Consider the following 23,059-nt stretch of genomic DNA (forward strand, 5'->3'; position numbering starts at 1 on the left):
TGGAGTTTTGAAAATGAATCTCAGGCCCCAAACCAATTAAATCAGAATCTGCCAGGTGGCACCCAGGTGTCAATGGTTTGTAAATCTCCCCAGGTGATTCCAATGTGCAGCCAAGCCACAAAACTGCAAACCTAGAGAGATGCATAAGAAGGATTCTGAATGGTGAACAAGAGTACCCCAGAAATACATAGAGGAAAGGTATTCAGAGAAAACTTAATGTCCAAATTAAGACAATAACTCCAAAACACATTATTAAAATGAGTAGTTCACAAGTGCTCAGTAAACCTTGCTCTTCTTTTTTTCCCTTTAATTAAACCTGGGCCCCATTGGTACAGCTTATATCTGCCCTCCCCAAAAAAACCTAACCCCCAATGCATTGGCAAATATAATGGGCTTCCTGAGGAACTGAGGAGTGTGTTGCATCGTTGGAGAATCAGAGGAGGAAGGCCTTGGCAGGTGTGCTAAGGAGCTGGGACTTTGTCCTGGAGGTGATGGGGAACTACAGATCAGTTTCCAAAAGAAGTATAAAATGGAAAGGTTTTTGTTTGGGTAGCTTTAATCCTAACTTTCTTGCATCCTCACATATAAGTAAAAACTGAAAAGAAAAAAAAAAAGCTCCATGGTGTACAAATATGATGACTGCTCTTTTTTTTTCCCACAAAAGAAAATCAACTCAATCCTCTGTTTCTCACTTTAATAAATTCAGAATCTAAAAACAGGTCTCCTGCCCACCATTTTCAAAACTCATAGCGGGTTAAGTGATCCAAAAATTCCGAACGGAAAATCCAGCTGCCATATACTTGAAGGGAAGGACTGTCGGCCATTGTCATCGCATCTTATAGCCACACGATGTCGCTGTTGACAACCTGTACTTTCCAATTGGTCAAAGGACGCAGGCTGAGGATAGCAGGTCCCACAAGGGCCAACAGGGATCTTCTGCTGAGGGGTTTAGCCATGGTGTCTCTCACAAAGAGGTCTCAGGGTCACAGCTTTTAGGGTTCAACTTTTAAGACCATACTCAGCCTTCTTCCAGGCAGCTAGAGCCACTTTGAGTTTGATCTCTTTGTCTGCCCCATCCAAGTATATCCTCACCCCACCCCAACCCCCTGCCCTCTCCATACTTAGCTATTCACACTAGCAGTGGATTTTCACTTTCAACCCTTGAAACTTAAACAGTCTCACTGCTTGCCTTTTCCAAGATAATAAGGTGACTTACCCACTCTTCTAAAGGTAGCTGCCCTAATTATGGCCAGGAAGCCAAACATCATTGGTCAGTTAGGATTATTTTGGCTGCAAATAACAGAAAACCTGATTTGAATTGTCTTCTTAAGCAATAAGGAAATTATCTCACATAACAGGAAATCCAGAGACAATACAGACTTTGGGGTCGGTTAATGCAGTGGTTCAACAAGTGATTAAGGGCCCAGTTTTTCCTCTGCTGTAAGCATTGTAGGTTTAAAATTCATATGAAAGTGATGTTCTAGATGTTTGACCAGGAGCAATCAGGATCACATGCTTTCTTTTCCATCTGAAATCCTTCCTTCTGGGTTTTTGAGCCAATTAGGTCACACAGGCAGGTCCTCTGCCTCTAATCAGTAACTGGCCGGCAAACGTGCAGATGATTTAAGTATGGGTTCCAGAAGGGAAAAGGGTGACCATAATTGGAATCAGGGGGTTGGAGCCTCCTTGAGTCACGTGGATTGCAAGATGGAAGCATGGCTACTTGAGTAAAATTGGAGCCCTTGAAGGGGCAAGAGGACAATGGGTGCTAGATGGATGATCACCAGTATCCCTCCCAATCTTCAAAGCGCAAAAGAGGCTGATTATTCTCTAATTCCTAACAACAGGAACCTCCCCCTCATCACTCCTGGATTTTGCATGTAGCAAGTGAAGGGGAGGAACTCTATAGTACTGTCCTCCAAAGGAATCCCTTCTTATGAACCCCTAAGGACTTCCCAGTACCTCTCTTTACTAGAACAGGAAAGGATTCTGCACACAAGTTCAGTCTTTAGCGCAGCATCCTGCTGCTCTGGTCTCAAGAGTTTTCTATGGGCCTCAACTACCAGGATTCTAATGGTTCCAAACACTCATTTAACATTCGTTCATTTACAAAAGTTTATTAAGCATCTGTTATGTACCAGGGGTTGAACTAGATGCTGAGTTCACAGTGGTGGGTAAACCAAGTGTAGTTCCTGTCCTCATGAAGCTTATTGTATACTTGGGAAGAGAAATACGAAACAAATACAAATAAGCACATAATTTTAAGTGCTATGAAGGAAGAGAATAGAGTATGTGGAGGAGGCCTCTCTGAGGAAGTGACATTTAAGCTGACATCCAAAGCCTGTCTTCATTCGGCTTACTGCTTTCCTCTGTGCTTTGACTTCCCAGTATAAATTACATCCTACATCAGCAAATTAAAACAGATCTCTTCATTTCTAAACTTTTAAACTGATTCTCAAAATTTCTTCTGGGTATAGAACTACCAGATTTCTCCCAACAAGGAGTATATCGAATATAAATGGCATTTGGTGATGAATTCTTGAAGATTCTTCAACTCACAAGTCTTTTAGACTAAGACTTCTTTATTACAGTAATACATTTGTTCTGCCTCCCCCATGAGAACCTGAACTTCTGGGAACATGAGTCATACCTCACTAAACTTCTTCCAGCACCTGGCTTAGTCCCTGGTACACAGTAGGTGCTCAATACAGAGTTGAATCACATTGTTAAATTTGAGTCAGATTTATATAGGGGCATGCACCCTCAGTAGCCATTTTCCAATATGAAAGACAAGAAGCAAGTAACTCAGGCAAATATATTAATAACAAATGCTTAACCCATACAGAATAATAATAGTTATATTAATTGACCCTTAAAGTGTGTCAGGCTCTGGGCTAAGCACTTCCACTTTCTAACTTGTTGACTCTTCACAACTTTAATGTAAATACTGTTATTACCTTTATTTTACAAATGATCCAATTAGAAAACAGAAATTTTAAAAATGACTTGCTAAGGTCACACAGCTAGTATGGCCGAGCCAGGCTCCAGCATTCAGGCTCCACTAACCACTTCATTAACCACTTGACCATAGCACTTCTCACAATGGGTGTGTGCTCTACCATAAGATTGCTGTACGTACTTATTTCAGCTTGCAATGATTTCATCTGCCTGTGTATTATCTATTGCCACATAATAAGGTGCCCCTACTCCTAGCAGCTTAAAACAAATATTTATTATCTGGAAGTTTCTGTGGCTTAAGAATACAGGAGTGGCCTAGCTGGATGGTCTGGACAAATCTTTCATGAGGGTGCAGTCAACCTGTTGGCCGGGGCAACAGTCAGCTCAAGGTTCAAGTGGATTGAAGGCTTTATTTCCAAACTCACTCATGTGGTTGTTGGTCGGCCTCAGTTTGTTCCTTTTCAAGCAGGCCTCCCCACAGGCTGCCTGAGCGTTCACACATGGCAGCAGCTGTCCACAGAGGGAGAGACCAAAGAGAATGTGCAAGCACCTAAGACAGAAGCTGAAGTCTTTTTTATAATCTAACCTGGGATGTGACATAGCATCGCTCCTAAACGTGGGCAAGACTACACACGGACGTGAATACTAAGAGGTGGGGATCCTTGCGAATCATCTTGAAGGCAGCCTACCTCCGCGTATCTGCTCATTTTTGTGACTGCCTTCTTAGCTAGAATGTAAACTTCCTGAGTAGGGGAGAAACCATCACTGCTTCTCACTGTTGTATTCCCTGATGCAATGCCTGCCACATAACAGATTGTCAATAAATACTAAACAAAGGTAATGATGATGGTGATATGAATTCCAGAGGATGAACTTCCTAGAATCCTGTCTTACCCTCACACAAATTCTCAGTTGCCTCTTATGGTACCATTTAAATCATTTTTAAAAGCAGAACTGTATCATTCCCAGGAACATGTACCCATGTATATAATTTCTATATAACTATAGAAGGTGGACTTGGATGCAAACACATCAAATTCATGAGGATGCTGGCCTTTGGGGAGGAGAAGAGAGTAATGGTGTTGGGGTTGAAAGTCAAATGGGGCTTTAGCTGCAATGTTTCTTCTATTGGGATTTTTTTTGTGCCAATATTTAATAATGGTCAGTTCTGAGTGGCGGGAATAGGGGTATTATTATCTGTACTTTTCCATATTTTTTAAATTTCTCAAAAGAAACTAGATACAAATTCTTAAACTCTTAACCAATTGGAACAGGTACCTTAGAATGTTCCTTAGGTCCTTAAAAAGCACCTCTCTTTGGTTCTTTGCTCTAAGGGTGTGTCTACAAACCCCACTCTCCAGATGACAGACCAAAACCTATTTTCTCCTGAAATTGTCAAACTTTTCTGGTTTGAAGTTCTACAAAATCACCTCAGTTTGCTGCTCCTCCACTTTCTGTGTTTGTGTAGACAGAGCCAGAGCCTCCTTGTGCTGAAGGAGACAGGCGCAAGCAGCAGCAGCCTGGCCAGCAGCAGGAGACTGTGGTTACTGGCACTTGTTTGGACACATGATCCTCTGAAGCCGGAATCCTGGGTCCTGGGCTTGTCTGTAACGCACTCGTGCCTCTTCCTTTAACACAGAGCCAATAGTCATGCTGGACCAGTACTAGAAGGGCACATGGAAAGTTTTAAACTGGTAGGTTTCAGATTACATAACTTTTCCCTTTTGTTTTGCTCTCCATTCATGCTGTTTAAGAAGTTCAGTAGGGAAAGATATAGCTCAAGCGGTAGAGCACATGCCCTAGCATACACAAGGTCCTGGGTTCAATCCCCAGCACTTCCTCTAAAAATAAATATGTGAACCTAGTTGTCTCCCCTCAAAAGTAAAATTAAAAAAAAAAAGTTCAGAAAAATCAGTCAATCTGTTAAAAGTCCTCTTTTATAAAGGAAGCCCAATGAAAACATGTACTATTGTGAATGAAAGCATTTTGAGCGGCTATCTTAAAATAAATCACTGATGTCTATGGGCAGGTTGGTGAGAGGCAGCTTATGAGGTTGGAACAGCATCCAAGTACTTCCTGGGAAACAAGGAAACATGAGAGTGGAAGTAAACTCAAAAGCAGGATCAGCCCAGATAAGTAAGTTTTGTACCCAAGTTCAGTACCTTTCACAGTGTTTTGTTCAGACCTGACTTCTTTCCATAGCAATCCTGTTTGATAACAAGTGACTACTCTTACCTCTAGTGTCCCGGGCCCAGGGAATGTGCAGGTAGAAAATACAGCCGAAAGTGGTATGTTTCTTAATTCCAGGTATCCCAGAAACAATACCCAAAGAGGAAACAGTGGCACAGAACAAGCCAACTCCCAGTAGACCTTGAGGCCCAAGAAGATGGGAGATTTGACCTCCAGTGGATCTTGAGCTTCATTATATGCTCATTATAATGTATTAGCATGGTGAATGACACACCCACAGGCACCATGATGGTTCCAAGGCTGACCATAAAAGGTTAAAAAGAGGGTGGTAGTCCAGTTCCTGGGAATCCCCACCTCTTCCCCAAAGTAGTTGGAATAAACCTCTTAGTTGTTAGAATACAAAACTAGCAACACTATGCTTCTCGGCCTTTCTTGTTCCCTTACCCTCTAAGGCAACCCGCACACTATCTATGGAGTATGTATCTACTTTTACTCTAAACGAAACACCCAACCTTACATCTCTTGTCCTTTCTGTTACCTTCTAAGATGGCCTGCACTCTTGTTTGCGGAGCGTACATCTTTCTAAATAAATCTACTTTTACTCAGCTATGGCTCCCTCTTGAATTCTTCCCTGCACTGAAGCCAAGGACCCTCACTTGGCTGGGTGCGTCCCAGGGACTCAAGTGAGACCTGGGACATGGCCATCCTCTCACGCCCCATTTATTTTCCTGTATCACTTGCACAGCTGAACGAAAGTGAGACAGAATTCCAGGTGCTGCAAGTCTTCAGGCCCGGGAAATTTTCCTTAAGAAATGATATTTGAAGAACAATCTCAACAGTGTAAGTTAACTAAGGGAAGAGGCAGGAAGGAGGTTCCAGGCAAAGGGAAGATCATCTGCAGAGGCCCTGGGGTGAGAAAGACCTTGCATCATTTGAGAATCTAAATGAAGTCAGGTGAGACAGGAGCAACATCAGAAAGGGGCCTCACGCCCACCCAAAAAAGTTTTGGTCTTTAAACTAAAGAAGCGTCTACCTAGTTTCAAGGAGGGAACTCCCCCAATCCGATTTCCTTACACCACGGCTTCCGAGCAGACAGGGTCTGGTTTTGCCCACCTGATTCTCCCCCAGCGTCAGGCCAGAGACGCCTCTCAGCTGGTTCTTACCGACGGCTCCCGGGAGGGGTGAGGAAGGGCCTCCGCAGAGAGCGCAGAGCCGGCCGCGGGGGCAGCGGGCGGGGGTTGGGTGGCTTGCGCTGCGCGAGGCGCCTCCGGGGACCTGAAGCGCGACAAAGAGTCGGCGCGCTCGGGACTCGCGCCGGCCGAGCTCTCGCTTCCGCGGAGGCTGCGCCTGACTCTCGGGGAAGGGACGAGGCCACGCGGCCTCAGGCGACCAAGTCGGCGGAACCCACCCGACGCGGGGCCCCGAGCCACCCGCGGCCCACGGCGCGCAGGTGAGCCGCACGGCCCAGGTGGGCAGCCCGGCCGGCCGGAAGCCCCTGCGCACAGCTCCGGGCGCCCCCACTGCGGCGCGGGCGGCCGCCATCTCCGGGCGGCGGAGGCGGGCGGGCGGCGCGCCGGGAGGTGGGCGGTGTCTCCGCGGCGGTGCAGCCGCGCGGTGAGGCCCGGGCCCGCGCGGAGCCTGGGGGGCCCGGGCGGCTCCTGGCTGCCTGGCAGCGGGGAGGCGGGGGGTCGGGGACCTGGGCAGGCGGCAGGGCGCCCCGCCCCGCCAGGCCCTCCGGCCACGGCTCCAGCCTCAGCCCCGACTATAAATTCATCCTTGTCGCCGTCGGAAAAGTGGAACCGCAAAGCATAAGGAAGGAAGCGCAGGAGCGGAACCCCCGCTCCCCAGAGACACCTGGGCTAACCTTAAGGTGTATTTCCTTACAGTCCCTTTTTCCCTGGTAGACTGAGCAGACTATTTTTGCAGAACCTGGATCATGAAGCGCCGTGACTTGGCTTCTTTGTCTTACTAATACATCCCACGCGTCTGCCTGCGGCTCTCACTGTTTTCCTACATCCTTTTTATTGGCCGCTCTAGACTGCGTCGGTGTGTGCCAGATTGACCGCGCCTGGCCCGGGCTTGACGTTCGGTTTGCTGAGTGACAGGACTGTGATTTACTTAATGGATTATCTCCCTGATGGTGAACAGACAGGTGGTTTTCAGATCTTAGCTATTATAAAAATCAAGTCATTGAGCACTGTTCCGCCTGGTTTTTTGAGCACGATTATTTGTTTAGAGATAATCCCTCGTAAGGCTTGCAGTGTATGTTGTAAAATGCTCCCCAGAAAAGTTATTCTTGTTTTTGTGCCTCGCATTTGGGAATACCTAGCTCAAGGAGCTTCCTGAGAGACTTTGCTAGAGGTCCCACTGTCAACACCTCTGTTGAAGAGTGACCTGCCTTGTGGCTGGCCTTACCTAGAGCTTTTGCTGAAAAGGGAACTATGAGTACCTTAATTTTTAAGACTGACTTAGGTTTAGCTTGGATAAACCATCACAGTCTCCAATACGTTTAAACCTAAGTTAAGGCAAAATTCAAACTGGGATTGGATGAACAGGAAAAATGTTTCACTGTTTAAGTCATACTCTGAAACATGGGTGTTGGATTGCTAGGAAAGGGATTTTAAAAGATTACTCTGATGGGTATGTCGCTAGATACTCATAAAGCTTTCTTGTGAAGATATGTAGTTTCAAGTGAGTGACATTGCCCTTATCAGTGAAAATAAATGGAATTTGTTTTTCCATCCTTTTTATTTACATTTTTAAAGTTTGTGAACTAGAGGGAATTTTTTCTTTGTAATAATCATTTTCCAGTTTGGTTACAGGATCCTGATAATGATATGTACGTATAAGACTTTAAAAATGACAGTGGATTAATTCTTTTCTCCCAAGTTTTATAGCAAAGCCTTCCCTGGCCTTCCCACCCACTTGACTGGGCTAGGATCCTTTCTCTGTGGGCCTGTTTTATTCTTTACCGGTTTCCTTTCCAAGGACAATCCCAGAACTGTGCTGTAATCATCTTTTGGTTTCTCCAGAGTCCCTCACTCTGCACTTAGGGCCCACCCAGCTCAGTGCCTGGCATATAAGTGACTGGTGGGTGAATTTAGAATATGATACGTGTTTAAGTCCACTTTTGTAACTTAGAGATCTGTATGTGACAGATATTTCTCATTATTCAAATGAGTTAAGGTAGAAATCAAGGACAAAGACAGCTGTGATCAGCTCTTGGTTATAGGTGCAATCATATTCCAAGAAACACTACCAGCAGAGCACCTGGGACTTTTTTTTTAAACAACTTTGTTGAAGTATAGTTCACATACCATACAATTCACCCATCTAAAAGATACAATTCAATGGGGTTTTAAAAAATATATTACGGTATTAATTTTTTTAAGTTTTGGTAAAATATATTTGACATAAAATTTGCCACTTTTAAATGTACCATTCAGTAGCATTAAGTACATTCATGATGTTGTGCAACCATCACCACTATCTCCAAAACTTTTTCAACACCTTGAACTAATACTCCATAAATAAATGTCAAATGTATGATTGAATGTTGACAGTTGAGAGGGAAAAAATGTTTATGTGATTTTTGGTTTCTAACCTCCCTTCTAATTTGTTGTGTTGTCTTTTGAACAATTATTATAATGAAGATGGTACCATGCCTTATCCTAGTGTGATCATATTTGAAGTTCCTTAGAATGGAAAGCTGGGCAATTCTTTCAGGTTTGAATGCTAAAGTACTAAACTTTCTAGAGGCTCTAAAAGTTGTAGAGCAAAACTGGAATGATATCCCAAAGTCCACTCTGATTAGCAAAGGATGCTTATCCAAGTTTATATTGTGCTATTTGGCTTACTCTGTTGTTGTGTATTCTCTTTGCTTTAATAGCAGGATACCCTCCACTTTCATAGGAGATAACCTAGGAGATACTTTTAAGACAATTAAGATCCACAAATACGTAAGGTGCATAAAAAGAAGAGGCATTTATTTTAGGTACAAGGTGTTTTGAATCTTTACCTGATTTTCATTCTAAAATTCTTAGCTTTTATTTGCCTGTTGGATTGCTTGTATGGGTGCTAAGCTCTTTAATATCTTTAAAAACAGTTTGTGGCTTCTGGCTGTTTCCAGCCAAAAAAGATTGACAATCTCCCATTTTTCACAAGGAGAGAGCACCCTTGGACATCCATATGGAGAAGGCCAGACTAGAGTAGATCTTGGGAACAAAAAAATAGTTGAACTTATTTTTCAATAGGTTAATTCCAAATCTTCAAATGTGGAGGGTTTCCTATGCATGAGAGTATTTTGTGTGCTTCTGATTTTAGTAAAACTTAATTAGCAGTACAGCCCAGATACTGTTTAGTTAATTATACAGGAGTTCTGGATTCTAGTTTTGACTTGGGCCCTTCTGGTGACCTGAGCAAACCACGTAACTTCTGTGGATTCATTATTGGCACTAGTAAATTAAGTGGGCTTGAGTAAGTGGGCACATTAAGTTTGCTCTTAGAAAGCAAAGTAGCGTATCCCTGGCTGCTTGCTGCAAGCTCAACATTTCTTTGCATTATCTTTAAAATTTTTGAAACTATATTATACCATAATAAAGCCTTCTAAAATTTAGTATGAAGATTGCGTTTTATATCTGTTAACTACCCTGTAATATTGATGCTTCCAGAAGGCACATTCTATTTATCCTGGAGTTTTGTGTATTCCCTGACCTACTGCCTCATACCCTTGGGGCTTCTTGTGCCTCAATTTGAGAAGCATGGGACCCAGAGGACCTCTAGGTCTCTTGTAGTTCTAATGTGGTATGATTCTTGAAATAAACTGGAGTTTACTCTCTAGTTATAAGAAATTACAAATCCATAATAGGAAAAAATATGACTTGCTAATTTGCATGATTTAACTTCTTTCCCTGAAAATTAGAGATTGCAATTCTATTGTATGTAAAAGCTGTTTCACCAGAAACTGCATGCAATTTTAGAAATGGATTGCAAAGTTAGAAAAAACTCTTTTTGGATATCATCTTTGTTGCTCTCAATCTTGCTTTGCTGCAGTTCTGCTTTTTCCTTTCCTGCCTGCTAATTGGATTAAAGACTGTTTTGCCAACCATGGCATCTGGAGATGACAGTCCTATCTTTGAAGATGACGAAAGGTAAATGACTTGCAATTGCAATAAAACTAGCTTATGAAACTTTCAAGATGGTTTCAGTCATTCAGAAGAGATGTTTATCCAGGATACTTTTTTAAGGACACATTTTGTAATATTGTGAACGCATAGTTTTGCTTTTCTGTGATTTCGAGCAAGGTTGATAAACACCTGGCATGGAGGTGGCGGCCACTAATGTGGCATCCTTTCCCATAGGACCTGGATGTAAGGTCTCCAAATCCCTCTCAGCACGAAGTTCTTGGCAGGCATTTCAAAATGATGTAAAATACGTTTACCATCTTTGATTTAGAGCATAGGGGATGTACTTAAGAAAGAACAGACTCTGGAGCTAGAGTCCTAAGTTTAAGTGCCATCTGCCACTTACTGTCATTGTGACATGAGACAAGCCCTCAGCCTCTCTTAGCCTGAGTTTCCTCATCTATAAAGAGAGATAATAATAGTACCCATCTTGTGGTGAGGATTCTTCGAGTTAATAAATGTAAAGCTCTTAGAACAGTGGCTGGCACACAGTAAGGACTGAATGACTGTTAAGTGTGATCATTATTGTGTAAGAAATGTTACGTCTCTCAAAGCTAAAAATCTATATCAGTAACAAAATATTACTTATATATGCATTATAGATAATAGGTTATTCACATAGGACACATATATGATACATTATGTATTTTATATTAAAATGTTAATATAAAAATGTGTGTTTAAATTGTGCCAGAAACTTGATAAAACAGAATCCTTTTTATTTCTAATAAGAGTTCCTGAAATAATGAGAGTACTGTCTTCCTCCTCCTTCTTACTATGTTACTAACATCTTTATCTCTATCATAGGACATTTCTTCCATGACTTCTCTTTTTCCTCAATCTTAGTATTATACGTTAGAGCCTTTTTTGTTAAAATTAATCTCTAGTTATTTGTTGGTTACTGGTTTAAGTATGAAAGATTTTGAGAATTCTGTGATTGGATCTGAAAAAGAAAAACCAAAATTAAATACTGTGTTTTTTAAATGACGGGAGGGACAAGTAGAAACTTTATACTGACCGTTCCAAGCATTATTCTCTGGCCTAGCTTAGAATACTATCGTGGATAAACTGATTGATTCTTAATCCTATTAATATTAAGGTGACTTTGGAATTATCCGACTGTATACCCGTATATAGCAATTTCATCTTAAAAGAAGAATGTGTAAGAGGGAGAAGATAGTTACATGTACTGTAAGTAGGCTTTCTTAGGTAATATCACTTTAATATTTTGTAATCTTAGGGCTTTAAAAAATCTGATATTTTCATCTTGTAAGGATTAATTGGTTATTCTATTACTGTTTTGGCCTATCGTAATTGCTTAATTTTATTCCCTTAGCCCTCCTTACAGCCTGGAAAAAATGACAGATCTTGTAGCCGTTTGGGATGTTGCTTTAAGTGATGGAGTCCATAAGATTGAATTTGAACATGGGACCACATCAGGGAAACGAGTGGTATATGTAGATGGGAAGGTAAGAAAAAAAATGTTACTTTGTAAAATATGGTATTCAGAGAAGCTTGATTTTTGCTAATGTAGATTCTTCGTATGTGAATTCAAGGCTTTTCCTTTAAAGTGATTATCTTTATATTTTGGTCTGTATCATTTTGCTGCACAAAGCAAACTAATAACAGTTACAGAATTCATAGACTATAGCATCCAATATTTAAACTTAAGATGCCTTTATTTTCTAAAACCTTTGCATCATGAATTAATAAAATTACATTTAAATAGCATTGCCATTTGTTTCCTTTAATTATAATTATGCTAAAGTTAAATATTAAATTTTTTTCCATTTGTGTGTTTTCAACTTTTATATTTTATTACTTAGGAAGAGATAAGAAAAGAATGGATGTTCAAGTTAGTAGGCAAAGAAACCTTCTGTGTTGGAGCTGCAAAGACAAAGGCAACCATAAATATAGATGCTGTCAGTGGTTTTGCTTATGAATATACTCTGGAAATTAATGGGAAAAGTCTCAAGAAGTATATGGAGAACAGATCAAAAACCACCAATACTTGGGTATTACATTTGGATGGTGAGGACTTTAGAGTTGTGTTGGGTAAGTGAGTGCCATTTCTTCAGAATTTATTGGCCTTTTATGGTGGCCATTTAATTAGTTCCTCTAAATAACTGTCCCGACTCTTTATGGGGGCTTTCAGTAGGAGAGTACAAGTGCAGGTGTATTTCTAATGTGTCCTGTGGGGATAAAGTATTCATTGCATCGACTGATTTATATGTAAATTATATGAGAGCCAGATTTGATAGTGATGGATTTGAGGATTATAAACTTGGGTTTAAAAAAAGAAATATTGATGTAGACACTTGTTTCTGTTTGATATTTCTCTTTAAAAATATATTTAAAAGCAGTTGGAAATTTAAGATTCATCAGCAGGAAAGGGATTTTTCTCTAGGTGGCAATAAGTTTGATCTGCTGCAGATCAAAATCATCAAGGTCAAAGTCCAGATAAAGTAGATCAGAAGAAAAAAAGTAAGCTGTTCTGTTCAAGTTTTCTTGTTACAGATTACTGTGTTCTCAGTTTCTCTTGGGCCTACAAAATTTGCGAGACAAATATTTACCAGTAACTACCTTTTCTCTCCTCTGGTTACTCCTAGTATTTCGAGTCTACAGTCTAGCTGCATGCTAGCAAATACCTTTAATTTTTTTTTTAAGAGTGAACTATGTTTATCAAGTAATAAATGCACATAGTTGAAAAAAAAAAAAGAAACCAAAAACTCCTGTATAGTTTATTTAGGAAACTGGGTCAATTTGTTTTGAAGAGTTTCCTAAGGTCTGGATTTAATTGACTGCATTCCTATGTTTTTCTGACTTTAATATTTCCTGTAAATTGGTAGTTGGCTCTGAAGAATTGGTCAAATTTAGGGGTTTTTTGTTTTTGTTTTTTTTTTTCAGACAAGACCACTTTATAGTTTGTTGTATCAAGAGGCACATGGTGTTTATTTGTCTTTTTTGATGTTGGCAACCACTAATACCTAGTGTCTACATCCATTAGTTCGTTGGCGGTTGCCAAATGGTTGTATTCTGATTTCATCATTCCTTGTCCATTAGCTGGAACACTTCTGTAATGAGAAACTTCCTGTCGTCTACTATTTGGTTACAAAAGAGGTACATGTTGTAGAAGAAATGCAGGATAACAGCTTGTTTTCCCTTTATTTGCCGGTTTTCAGAATATTGAGTTGGCTCCTTGTTCTCTTCTTTTAAAGGAGATCATTTAAGGGTATTTTTTAAATCATTACTAACTCATAGATTTAAACAGTTTGATGTGTTTCAATACATTGCAGTTATCATCCTTTTCGGCCAGTGTGGTGCCCTCAGACTGGCTCCTGTGTCCTCTTGACACATTCTTGGTAGACTTTGATCACTTCCTTGCTCTCGGGTATGACAAGATGTTCTAGGTTCATTTTGAACATTTTCTATGCAGACCTGGAATCACTGATTTCTCCAGGAAGCCCTGGTTTTCATTGGAGGAAGATGGTATTTAAAAAGCATAATCTGGGCATATATAAAAATACACATTCATTATTTTTAAGTTTTCAGTGGATGGAGCAAGGAAGTTGTATACAATAGGTAGACAGAGGGAGGGAGGGAGAGATTTTTTTTAGATGATAAAACAGCTTATCCATCCGTACTGATACTTCTAACTCAGATTTAGGAAAACTGGGTCTTTTCTTAACCTCATCCAATATCTGTATGTTCTTTCTTCCACACTGAGAATCCTTCTCAGGGACACGGAGGATGATGCAGCTAGAGTATGATGTAATTACTCATCTGGTCTGTGCCACATTACACACAAAATAGTCTCAGTTAGCAGCACAGATACTACCCCCATTAATACGATTACCGCCCAAAATTTAAAACAACTTTTTGCATATCATTTTCCAGCTGTACTGTATCCATATTATCAGAACATATAGCCATTATATACTATGCTCTGTCCCTTCCAACCCATGCTTAGTTCTATGGATAAATATTTATATATTGCTTTCAAGTCATTATATTGCTCCTTCTCTTTGGTCATTTTACTTGTCTGAAACTTATTTTCTATTACATTCCTTAGGAAGGACTCATGGGAACAGTATTTCTTGAATTCTTGCCTGTCAGTGACATTTGTCTGTGTCTTTGTTATTTGAAGGTCAGTCTGGTTGGACACAGTATTCTTGGCTCACATTTTCTCTCCTAGAGAATCTCAGATACATTACTCCACTTTCTTCTGGCCTAAAGTATTACTGTCAAAAAGTCTGATGACAATCTGATTTTCTTTCTCTTAAAAAAGTGCCTTGTTGTTTTGCCTGTAATTTTACTAGACTATGTCAGGGTAATGATCATCCGTGGTCAGTTTTTTCAGGTCCTTGGTGAATCTTTTCAATGTGTAGAATCAAATGTTTTTTAACATTTTCTTGAATTATAATTAAGAATCTGTTCTGTTCCTTTGCCTTGGTTTTCCTCCTCGTGGGTACCTGTCGCATATATGTTGGATCTTTTGGTCTGTCTTCTAAATATGTCAGTTTCTCTCACATCCTTTTTATCAACTTCTCTCTCTTTCTTTCCTTTCTTCCTTTCTGCCTATGTGGCTTCCTGCCTTCCTTTCTCTCTCTTTTCCTCTCTCTCTTTCTTTAAATTAATAGATTTATTTTCTAGAGCAGTTTTAAGTTTAAAGGAAAGCAGAGTTCCCATATGCTCCCTCTACTGCCCCCCTCAGTTCTCCCGATTCTTAGCATCTTGCGTTGGTGTGGTCCACTCATTACAATTGGCAAACCAATGTTGATACATTATTATTCACTAAAGTCCATAGTTTACATTAGGGTTCACTTTTGCATTATACGGTTCTGTGGGTTCTGCCAAATGTGTAATGGCATATTCCGCCATTGCAGCTTCATACAGAATAGTTTCACTGCCCTAAAAATCCCATGTTCTTCCCTGTTCCTCTCTCTCTTCCTTCCCCTCCCAACCCCTGGCAATAGCAAGCTTTTTACTGTCTCTGTAGTTTGCCTTTTCCAGAATGTGACATAGTTGGAATCATACAGTACATAGTTTTTTGTACGAGCTTCTTTTACTTAGCAGTATGCATTTAAAGTTCCTCTGTATTCTTTCGTGGCTTGATAGGTAATTTCTTCTTAGTGCTGAATATTCTGCTGTCTGGTTGCACCACAGTTTGCCTATCCATTCACCTGCTGAAGGACAGCTTGCTTGCTTCTAATTTTTGGCTATCATGAATAAATCTGCTATGCAAACATCTTTGTGCAGGTTTTTATGTGGACATAAATTTTTAAATCAGTTGGGTAAATAACTTAGGAGCTTGAGTACAGGAAGTATAGTAAGAGTACATTTAGTTTTGTAAGTAGCTACCAGTCTGTCTTCCAAAGTGGCTGCACCATTTTGCATTCCCCTCAGCAATGAGTGAGAGTTCCCATTGCTTCACATCCTTGCCAGCAGTGTTGCCAGTGTTTGGGAGTTTGGCCATTTTAATAGGTGTGTAATGAGATCTCACTTTAGTTTGCAATTCTCTAATAATGTGTGGTGCTGAGCATCTTTTCATATGCTTACTTGCCATCTGTGTATCTTCTTTGCTGAGCTGTTTGTGTAGATCTTTTGCCCATTTGCTAACTGAGTGGCTCGTTTTCTTATTGTTGAGTTTTCAGTGTTCTTGGTATATTTCAGATTCAAGGTTTTTTAAAAAAAATCTGGAACAATCTTTAATGTGTTGTAGGATTGATTTCACATATGGTAAAAAAGATTTTTTTTCAACCATTTTGGCTTCAGTTATACTTAAAACACTATGTGTAGGTTGACGCTTAAATACTTTCTGTCAATCATTAATTCTAAAAACATAACAAAGATATTTAGATATAAGTTCTTTATCAGGTAGTGTTTTTGCAAATATTTTCTCCCAGTCTGTGGCTTATCTTGTTCTCTTTATGTCTGTTTGATTTTTTAAATTTTCCTCCTCTTCACTTTGTGTTTCTATTAAGGAATTATGTTTGTTTTGTGTTCCTTTTAGTTTAGTCATGTCTGAAATTATTTTTATTTTTAATTCTTAAGTGAGTTCTATTCATTTCTCAGAGTTTTTCTAATCCTTATTTATGTTATTTTTTCATATTGTGTATGATTTTTAAAAATTTATTTTAGCTCATTTTGAAATAGCATTTTACGGATTTATCTTTTGTGTAGGCATGCCCTTCTGATGCCTTTATTATCTGTAAAGATAGTAGTCTGTTCTTTCTTTCTTACTACTTTTTCTGGAACTAGAGTTCAGTACCCTTCTTAGGTCATTTTTGTATAAACTTAGTTTTCCTGAATTTGTAGAAAGGAGTATGGTTTGGGATTGCTTTCTAAACTTCAGGTTCTCAGGTTCCCTTTTCTGTTGTTTTTGGATGATGTTAAAAATCATGGGGGCACACTTTCTGAGCTGGCTGCTGTGTTTCCTTCCCCGTTTTCCCTTAGGTCTTCTCTTTCCTATACTGTGGTGTCCCTGGGCCCCTCAGTCTGGACTCTCTTACAGAAGTTTCTTCTCAGTGTGGGATTTTGGACTGGAAGAGAGCCTGGGCTGGCTTGGTGTGAGGGTTCCCCCTTCAGACCCCCGCGCGCCGCCCGCACCGTCAGAACGTGCAGAGCGCCTCCCGCGTCAGCTGCTCTCACTGTCACACCTCCTGTGCAGCGCAAATGAAGTTGTTTTTAGTGTCAAGGCCAAATGGATTTTCTGCCTTATAATCTACCAGTTTCTCAAAATCGTACCTGATTTTTGTTTTCTTCACAGCTGAACCATGATTTTTTTGTACAGTCTTGTTTTTCCAGGCTCTTCAGGTGGCCTTTCTCTGTTCTTACTGCGAGTGGATATGTATTTTTTCTTTGCCCAGGTCCCTAATGTCTGTTTGTATTTTTTACTCCTGTTATTTATTGCTTGGAATTATTTTCATTCTTAATGACAATATTCTTGGGCATCTGTTGGCTCCCTGTTCAAAACTAGATAGGTCACTTTCCAGGCCTGCTGCCCAGTGGCCGCCCTGGGCTTGCATTCATGGAACCCTTGCTTTAGTTCCATCAGTTTTCAAATCCCACAACTGCCAGTTTCACCTTTGTTTGCTGGAAAAATATCCTTAAGTAATTTCCTAATGAAGGGCATCTAGGAGATAATACTACGTGACCCTCATGCAAAGTTGATACTTCTGCTGAGTATCGTGGTTTGGCTTTACAAGGTTTTTTTCTGACATTTAAAAAAATTTTTTTAATTTATTATTGTATTATTTAATTATTTTATTCTGGCTGGGGGAGGTAGTTAGGTTTATTTATTTTTAGAGGGGGTACTGGGGATTGAAGGGAGGACCTTCTGCATGCGAAGCATGTGCTCTACCACCTGAGCTGTACCCTCCCCCCCTTTCCTGAGATTTTTTGAAAGCCTTCTTCCAATATCTTCTCTTCTCCATTGTCTTGAATAAGAAGTTTTATGCCAGTCTGAACCTCCAAATTTTTTTCTTTCTAGAAGCTTTTGGGGGCTTATCTTTATTTTCCAAAATTTTATATAATGATGTGTTTAGAAATGTAGTAGCTCACCAGCTACTTTACTTTTAGGTGAAAAATGGTGTTTTAGCATTGTTTTTATTTGCCTTTTCCAAGATTGAGTGAAGTTGAGCATCTCTTCATATGTTTAAGGTCCTTCTGCGCTTCTTTTCTGATAATGCGTGTGTGTGTCCTTTGAACCGTTTTCTTTTGGGGTGTTGGTCTTTTTCTCCTTGATTGCTAGGAGTCCTTCTGTTACTAAGATTAGCCCTTTGTGTTGTGAGCTTCAAATATTTTTGCCCAGTTTGTCATTTATTGTATGACTTTGCTAATGTGAGTGCATGTGTTTTTGTTTGAATCACGCGGAAGTCTTTTTACTTTCATGTGGTCAAATTTGCTCCATTTTTATGGCTTCTGGATTAGCGATGTTCTTCAGAGGCAGGCTAATAATAGCTAGTATAGAAAATCTGAGTACATGGACATGCCCAGTAGGCCCACTACATAAAATTCCAGTTGTCACCGTCACCATCGTGGTTTATTTTAGCCTCGTGTGCTCTGATACGGTCGGGACCAGCTGGGTTTCCCTGCAACGTAGGTGCTTCCAACTCAGGCTGCCATTGGGGTGACTCTCCCATAGCTCCTGGGCCTCTCTGCCTTCCTCTCCCTCCCTCTAGCCCAGCTCACAGTCCTTTCTCCACTCTCTGAGTGAGGCTCTCATCTCCAGGTGTGGAGGAAAGACTGTTCCTGGAGTAGATGGCTTGTCAGCGTTGAGGCGCCTCTGCCTTGACCCCCAGGCAGGTTTTGACCCCTGAACTCCACGTGCACACACGGGACATGCTTCTCTTTGGTCTTCATATAATACTCAGGTTTCTCTCCTGCTGCTTCCCAGATGTGAATGTTCACAAGTGGGTCCGGAGATCCTCCCCCAAAATTCTCGTGCGTTTGCGCACACGTGCACACGCATACCCACTGCCGTGGAGAGAGCTACAGCAGCTTAACTCAGGCCTGAGTGTCCTGTGGCGTGAGCATCTTGTTCTACTGTGTCAGCGCCGTACTCAGCACAGCCCAGCAACCGTTATACCTATGTCTTTTCTTACGAGCCAATAATCTTTCACCAAAGTGAAACCATTACAAAAATGGGTAGAGATTTTTGTGTTATCCAGTAAGAAATGTAAGGCTGCATTGCTGTTTGTCCTCTCTGAACCTCATGGCAGGCTTTTTTGCTGGTCACTTTGTACCGTCATTCAGTTGGGTCAATGTCAGAGGTAAAGGGGATCATCTAGTCACTGATATTAAAAATATTAAAGGATGTTCCATGTGGAAACCTCCCTCTTCGTGTTCATTTGTCTGCATGCTCCTTTAAAGATTTTATTTAACAATGTTCATCAATTTGTACTGGGATCATGATTTTCTCTGAAGATTGTTTGGTTTCATTTTGATTTTGTTTGTGAACAAAGAATAAACATAATTTCTTCAAATTTAGAAGGATTTCAAAATCATGAATAGTTAATGGAGTTTTAGAAATGCAGCGTATCAAACTTTTCTTAATAGAGTTAACTTTATCTTTAAATCATAGATTATAATTTTTTTACTCTATTACTTTTACAGAAAAAGACACTATGGATGTGTGGTGCAATGGTAAAAAAATGGAGACAGCAGTAAGTTGACCTTTTGATTATTCTCAGCCCCTTGTGCATAAGTTACCGTTGAAATGTTGCTGGGTTTCCTGATTATGGAGATTTTATAAATTAGTGAAGGTCCTCTTGGTTAAAAACAAAAAAGAGATGAAGTTCTCCTGACTCCAAAATCTGAAGCCCTTTCTTGGACAGTGCCTGGGGCAGTGGGAGTTTGGAAACAATTTGTGGTGTGACCGGCACCAACCTCATACTCTGCCTTTTCTCTCCTGGACCAGGCTCTATCCTAAAAGGAGTTCCCCCATTTTAAAAATTCCTCCCCCAAAGTTGTGCCCTCCTGTGTTTATCCATGTTAAAGTGCTGCTTTATACCACTGCTTCTCAAACTTGCATGCACAGAATCAGCTGGGATCTTGGTATAATGACGTGTCCTCAGGTGATGCCAGGGCCGCTGGTCTATGGGTCACATTCTTAATAGGAAGGCTTTATGGCATACACTCAAAGCAGATGGTACTTTTCTTAAAGCAAAGGTTATGAAAAAGACGACATGCTGGCAATGACAGATGACACCAAGGCAGGCAGGAAAAGGCACTGTCACAAACCCTGGAAGACAAGTGGAATTTGGAGACCTGTAGTGCCAAGAGGCTGCCCCACTCGTCATAGCTGAACACAGTGTGGTCCCCATCCAGACCCCAGTGTGCTGGGCATTTGCTGTCAACAGCTTGCACTGTTCTGGCTGCGGTGGGGTGAGTGTAAGAGTGCATGTCAAGTGGGAATGAAATCACAGCAGGGTGCACTGCACAGGGAGAAAGTGAAGCAGGGGAGCCAGTCAAGGGCAGCAGGGAGTGGGACTAGGAGCTGAAATCACTGGGTGGAAATTTGCATGTGTTTCGGGGTCGCCCCTGGTATCCCCTTTCATGCTGGCCTCAGACATGAACACCAGGGCTAGAGATCATGAGAAACTCTCACCTGATGTGCATTCTAGCTGGTTGCGCGTTGTAACCATTGTCCTCTGTATCTACTGTAGGTCTGAGAGGTGAGGTGGTGCTCTTGGAGGGAAGGTCTAGGATCAGTTTATTCTGCAGACTAGCTAGAACCTGCTGGATCTTGTAGCTGGTTCTGTTCAGGAAGTGCCCAAGCCAGAGATCAAAAGTAACAAAGATGAATGCTTTTCTGTTTTTCAATCTGGTGTTAATTCTTGAAGGGAAATTTACCCATGGTTCACTCAAAACTGATCCTCAGAACTCGAGCCACCCTCTGGGTTAAATCTACCCTTAGCGATTTTTATGCCAAGAGGCTGGGAGAGCTCCTCAGTATTTCGTGGCCCCTTAGGGACTGGCTTCAGTTTCCATTAACATGGATCACATGCCTGTTGTGTGGACCTGGTGGTCCTTCCTGTTTTTTCTTTCCTACCCTGTATTCTCTAGATGGAGAATCAGCAGTTTGGGATCATATTCCCTCCCACCCGCAAGGAATCCCCCAGTGCAAATGTAAAGGGAATGTTGTTTTAAGAATGTGGTTGTAAATAAGTAAGAAGTTGAAAATAATATTAATCCACAGTGTCTCTGTGCCTCGGTAATTGACAAGAAACCACAAGTGTTTGGGCAGTAGCTCGTTCTCACCCAGTTGCCTCCTCTTTGTAACTACACCCTAGTTTGCAGGGCAGCTTTGGCAGCTCCACATCTGGGCAGCCTTCCCCGCCGCTGTGCACACCTGCTCTTGCTGCCTATGAGTTACAGCTTATTTTCACCATTTCCTTTTCATCTCAAAGCATCACGACCACGATTATGTATCTGACAAATTGCCAAGAAGCTACTTACAGGGATTGTATTATTTAACGCTTGCCTGGCCCTCTAACTTGATTTTTACAGAAGTTATGACCCAAAGGCTTTCTCAAAGCTCAGTGTGAATGAGAGTGGAAGGAATATGCTGGACTCCAGGGCCAGCGCCCTGGTCCTCGTGGTGCTCAGTCTACCTCCCGTGTTGGCCGGAGCCAGGAAAGAGCTGCTCTCTCTGATGCCCCCTGTGCTTTCCCTGTTAGACAGTATTAGCTGCGGGGCTTTGTTCTGTCTGCTTTGGCTGCCAGGACGCTAACAGCCAAGTTTTAAGTCTGATGGTGCTTTCTGTGCTTTCTGGCATAATTCATTTTCATCCTCTAGGCCTCCTGTTCTTCTTTCTCTGTACTACTTGGCCCCTGTCTTTTTACTCTAGATCAGCCAGTGCTGTTCAACAGAAATATAACATGAGCTTCCTATGTAAGTCTGCTAGTACCCACATGTCCAAAGTTTTACAGTGAACTTCATCTTAATAAAAATTTGATTTAAATAAGTATATCAAAAATATTATCATTTAACATGTAATAAATATAAAAACTCACCTTCTAGACAGTTATTTTACATTCTTTGTTTCATACTAAGTCTTTCAAATCCAGGGTATATTTTACACTTAAGCGGCATACCTTATTTCAGACTCAGCACATTTCACGCCCCGTTGCCACATGTGGCTAGTGGCTACTGTAACGGACAGAGCAAGTCTAGACTCAGCAGTGTTTGGTTTTATATTATTTTTCTTTATGTTCTGCATGTACTGTAAGCCACCTTATACCCTGGGGATCAGGTTTCAGAGTTGTTAAGAACACCCCCCCCTTACTGACTGGCACCTGCAGCAAGTTATTTGCCCACTCCGTGCCTCGGTGTTCGCAAGTAGAAAAGGTGGCCAATAATCATACTGCAATCCGGGTTACTGTGCAAATGCAGTGAAATAACGCATGTAAACCATTCCTTGTATAGAATAAGTCACTAATAAATGATTGCTATCAGGTTTATCATTTTTCGTTTTGAAAATAGCCTATATTGTCTACATAGTATAAGGCTGTGCATGTCTACACAGCCATGAGATGTACTTTTTTTTTCTCCCTGAAGTCTTAAAGATTGTAGGGGGTACAAATAAGAAACTTCCAACTCATAACAGATGTAAAAGAATCTAAATATGAGCTTCTAACTTTAATTTTGCAAAGCCTAACATTTAACTAATATGTACTTCATTATACCACCCCTTTTAGGTGGTGCCACTGGTCCATACTAAGATTTTTTTCTGGAGCACTAATTCCTCCTCCTCTCGTTTGCCCAGGGCGAGTTTGTGGATGACGGAACTGAAACTCACTTCAGCGTTGGGAACCATGACTGTTACATAAAGGCCGTCAGTAGCGGGAAGCGGAAAGAAGGGATTATTCATACTCTCATTGTGGATAACAGAGAAATCCCGGAGCTTCTCGAATGACTTCACGTTAATGAATTTTAATCTTAAGTAGTAAAGAACAGGACTTTTAAATTACTGTGGTAATTAAATATGTTCAGTATGTACTTTTCAGTACACTTAGTTGCCATGTTTTTATTTCTTAGTTACTTGAAACTGTGGTGTTCCAAAGATCAGGGAAAGAAAATTATGGACGATAATAAAAATTGCAATTTATTTTATAAATAATGTAAAATGTTTTAAAGTCAAATGGAAAATAAGATTTGGACCAAAATCACTAATGTTTTACAAGAGCAACTTTTACTATAATAAACACTATAAAACAAAATCA

General features: G+C 40.8%; 1 protein-coding gene across 6 annotated transcripts; it reads left to right on the forward strand.

Annotated features, from left to right (window-relative positions):
* The first annotated feature begins 6,032 nt into the window (after positions 1 to 6,032).
* FAIM (Fas apoptotic inhibitory molecule) lies at positions 6,033 to 23,059 on the forward strand. 6 transcript variants are annotated; one of them, XM_072957577.1, is made up of 6 exons: positions 6,528 to 6,598; positions 10,201 to 10,298; positions 11,668 to 11,800; positions 12,158 to 12,386; positions 19,449 to 19,498; positions 22,603 to 23,059. In XM_072957577.1, exons 2-6 carry the CDS (start codon positions 10,255 to 10,257, stop codon positions 22,750 to 22,752), a joined length of 606 nt encoding a protein of 201 aa, XP_072813678.1. In that variant the 5' UTR covers positions 6,528 to 6,598; positions 10,201 to 10,254; the 3' UTR covers positions 22,753 to 23,059. The 6 variants fall into 6 exon arrangements, with proteins under 6 accessions (XP_072813731.1, XP_072813777.1, XP_072813678.1 ...); XM_006216066.4 differs by lacking the exon at positions 6,528 to 6,598 and adding an exon at positions 6,972 to 7,018; XM_072957609.1 differs by lacking the exon at positions 6,528 to 6,598 and adding an exon at positions 9,127 to 9,142.

Source organism: Vicugna pacos, chromosome 1, assembly GCF_048564905.1.
Source record: "Vicugna pacos chromosome 1, VicPac4, whole genome shotgun sequence".
NCBI lineage: Eukaryota > Metazoa > Chordata > Mammalia > Artiodactyla > Camelidae > Vicugna > Vicugna pacos.

Coding starts and splice junctions, on each gene's coding strand:
- FAIM (XM_072957577.1), top strand. CDS start 10,255: ATGGCATCTGGAGATGACAGTCCTATCTTTGAAGATGACGAAAG. Junction 11,801..12,157: donor TGGTATATGTAGATGGGAAG/GTAAGAAAAAAA, acceptor TTTATTACTTAG/GAAGAGATAAGAAAAGAATG. Junction 12,387..19,448: donor GGACTTTAGAGTTGTGTTGG/GTAAGTGAGTGC, acceptor TTACTTTTACAG/AAAAAGACACTATGGATGTG.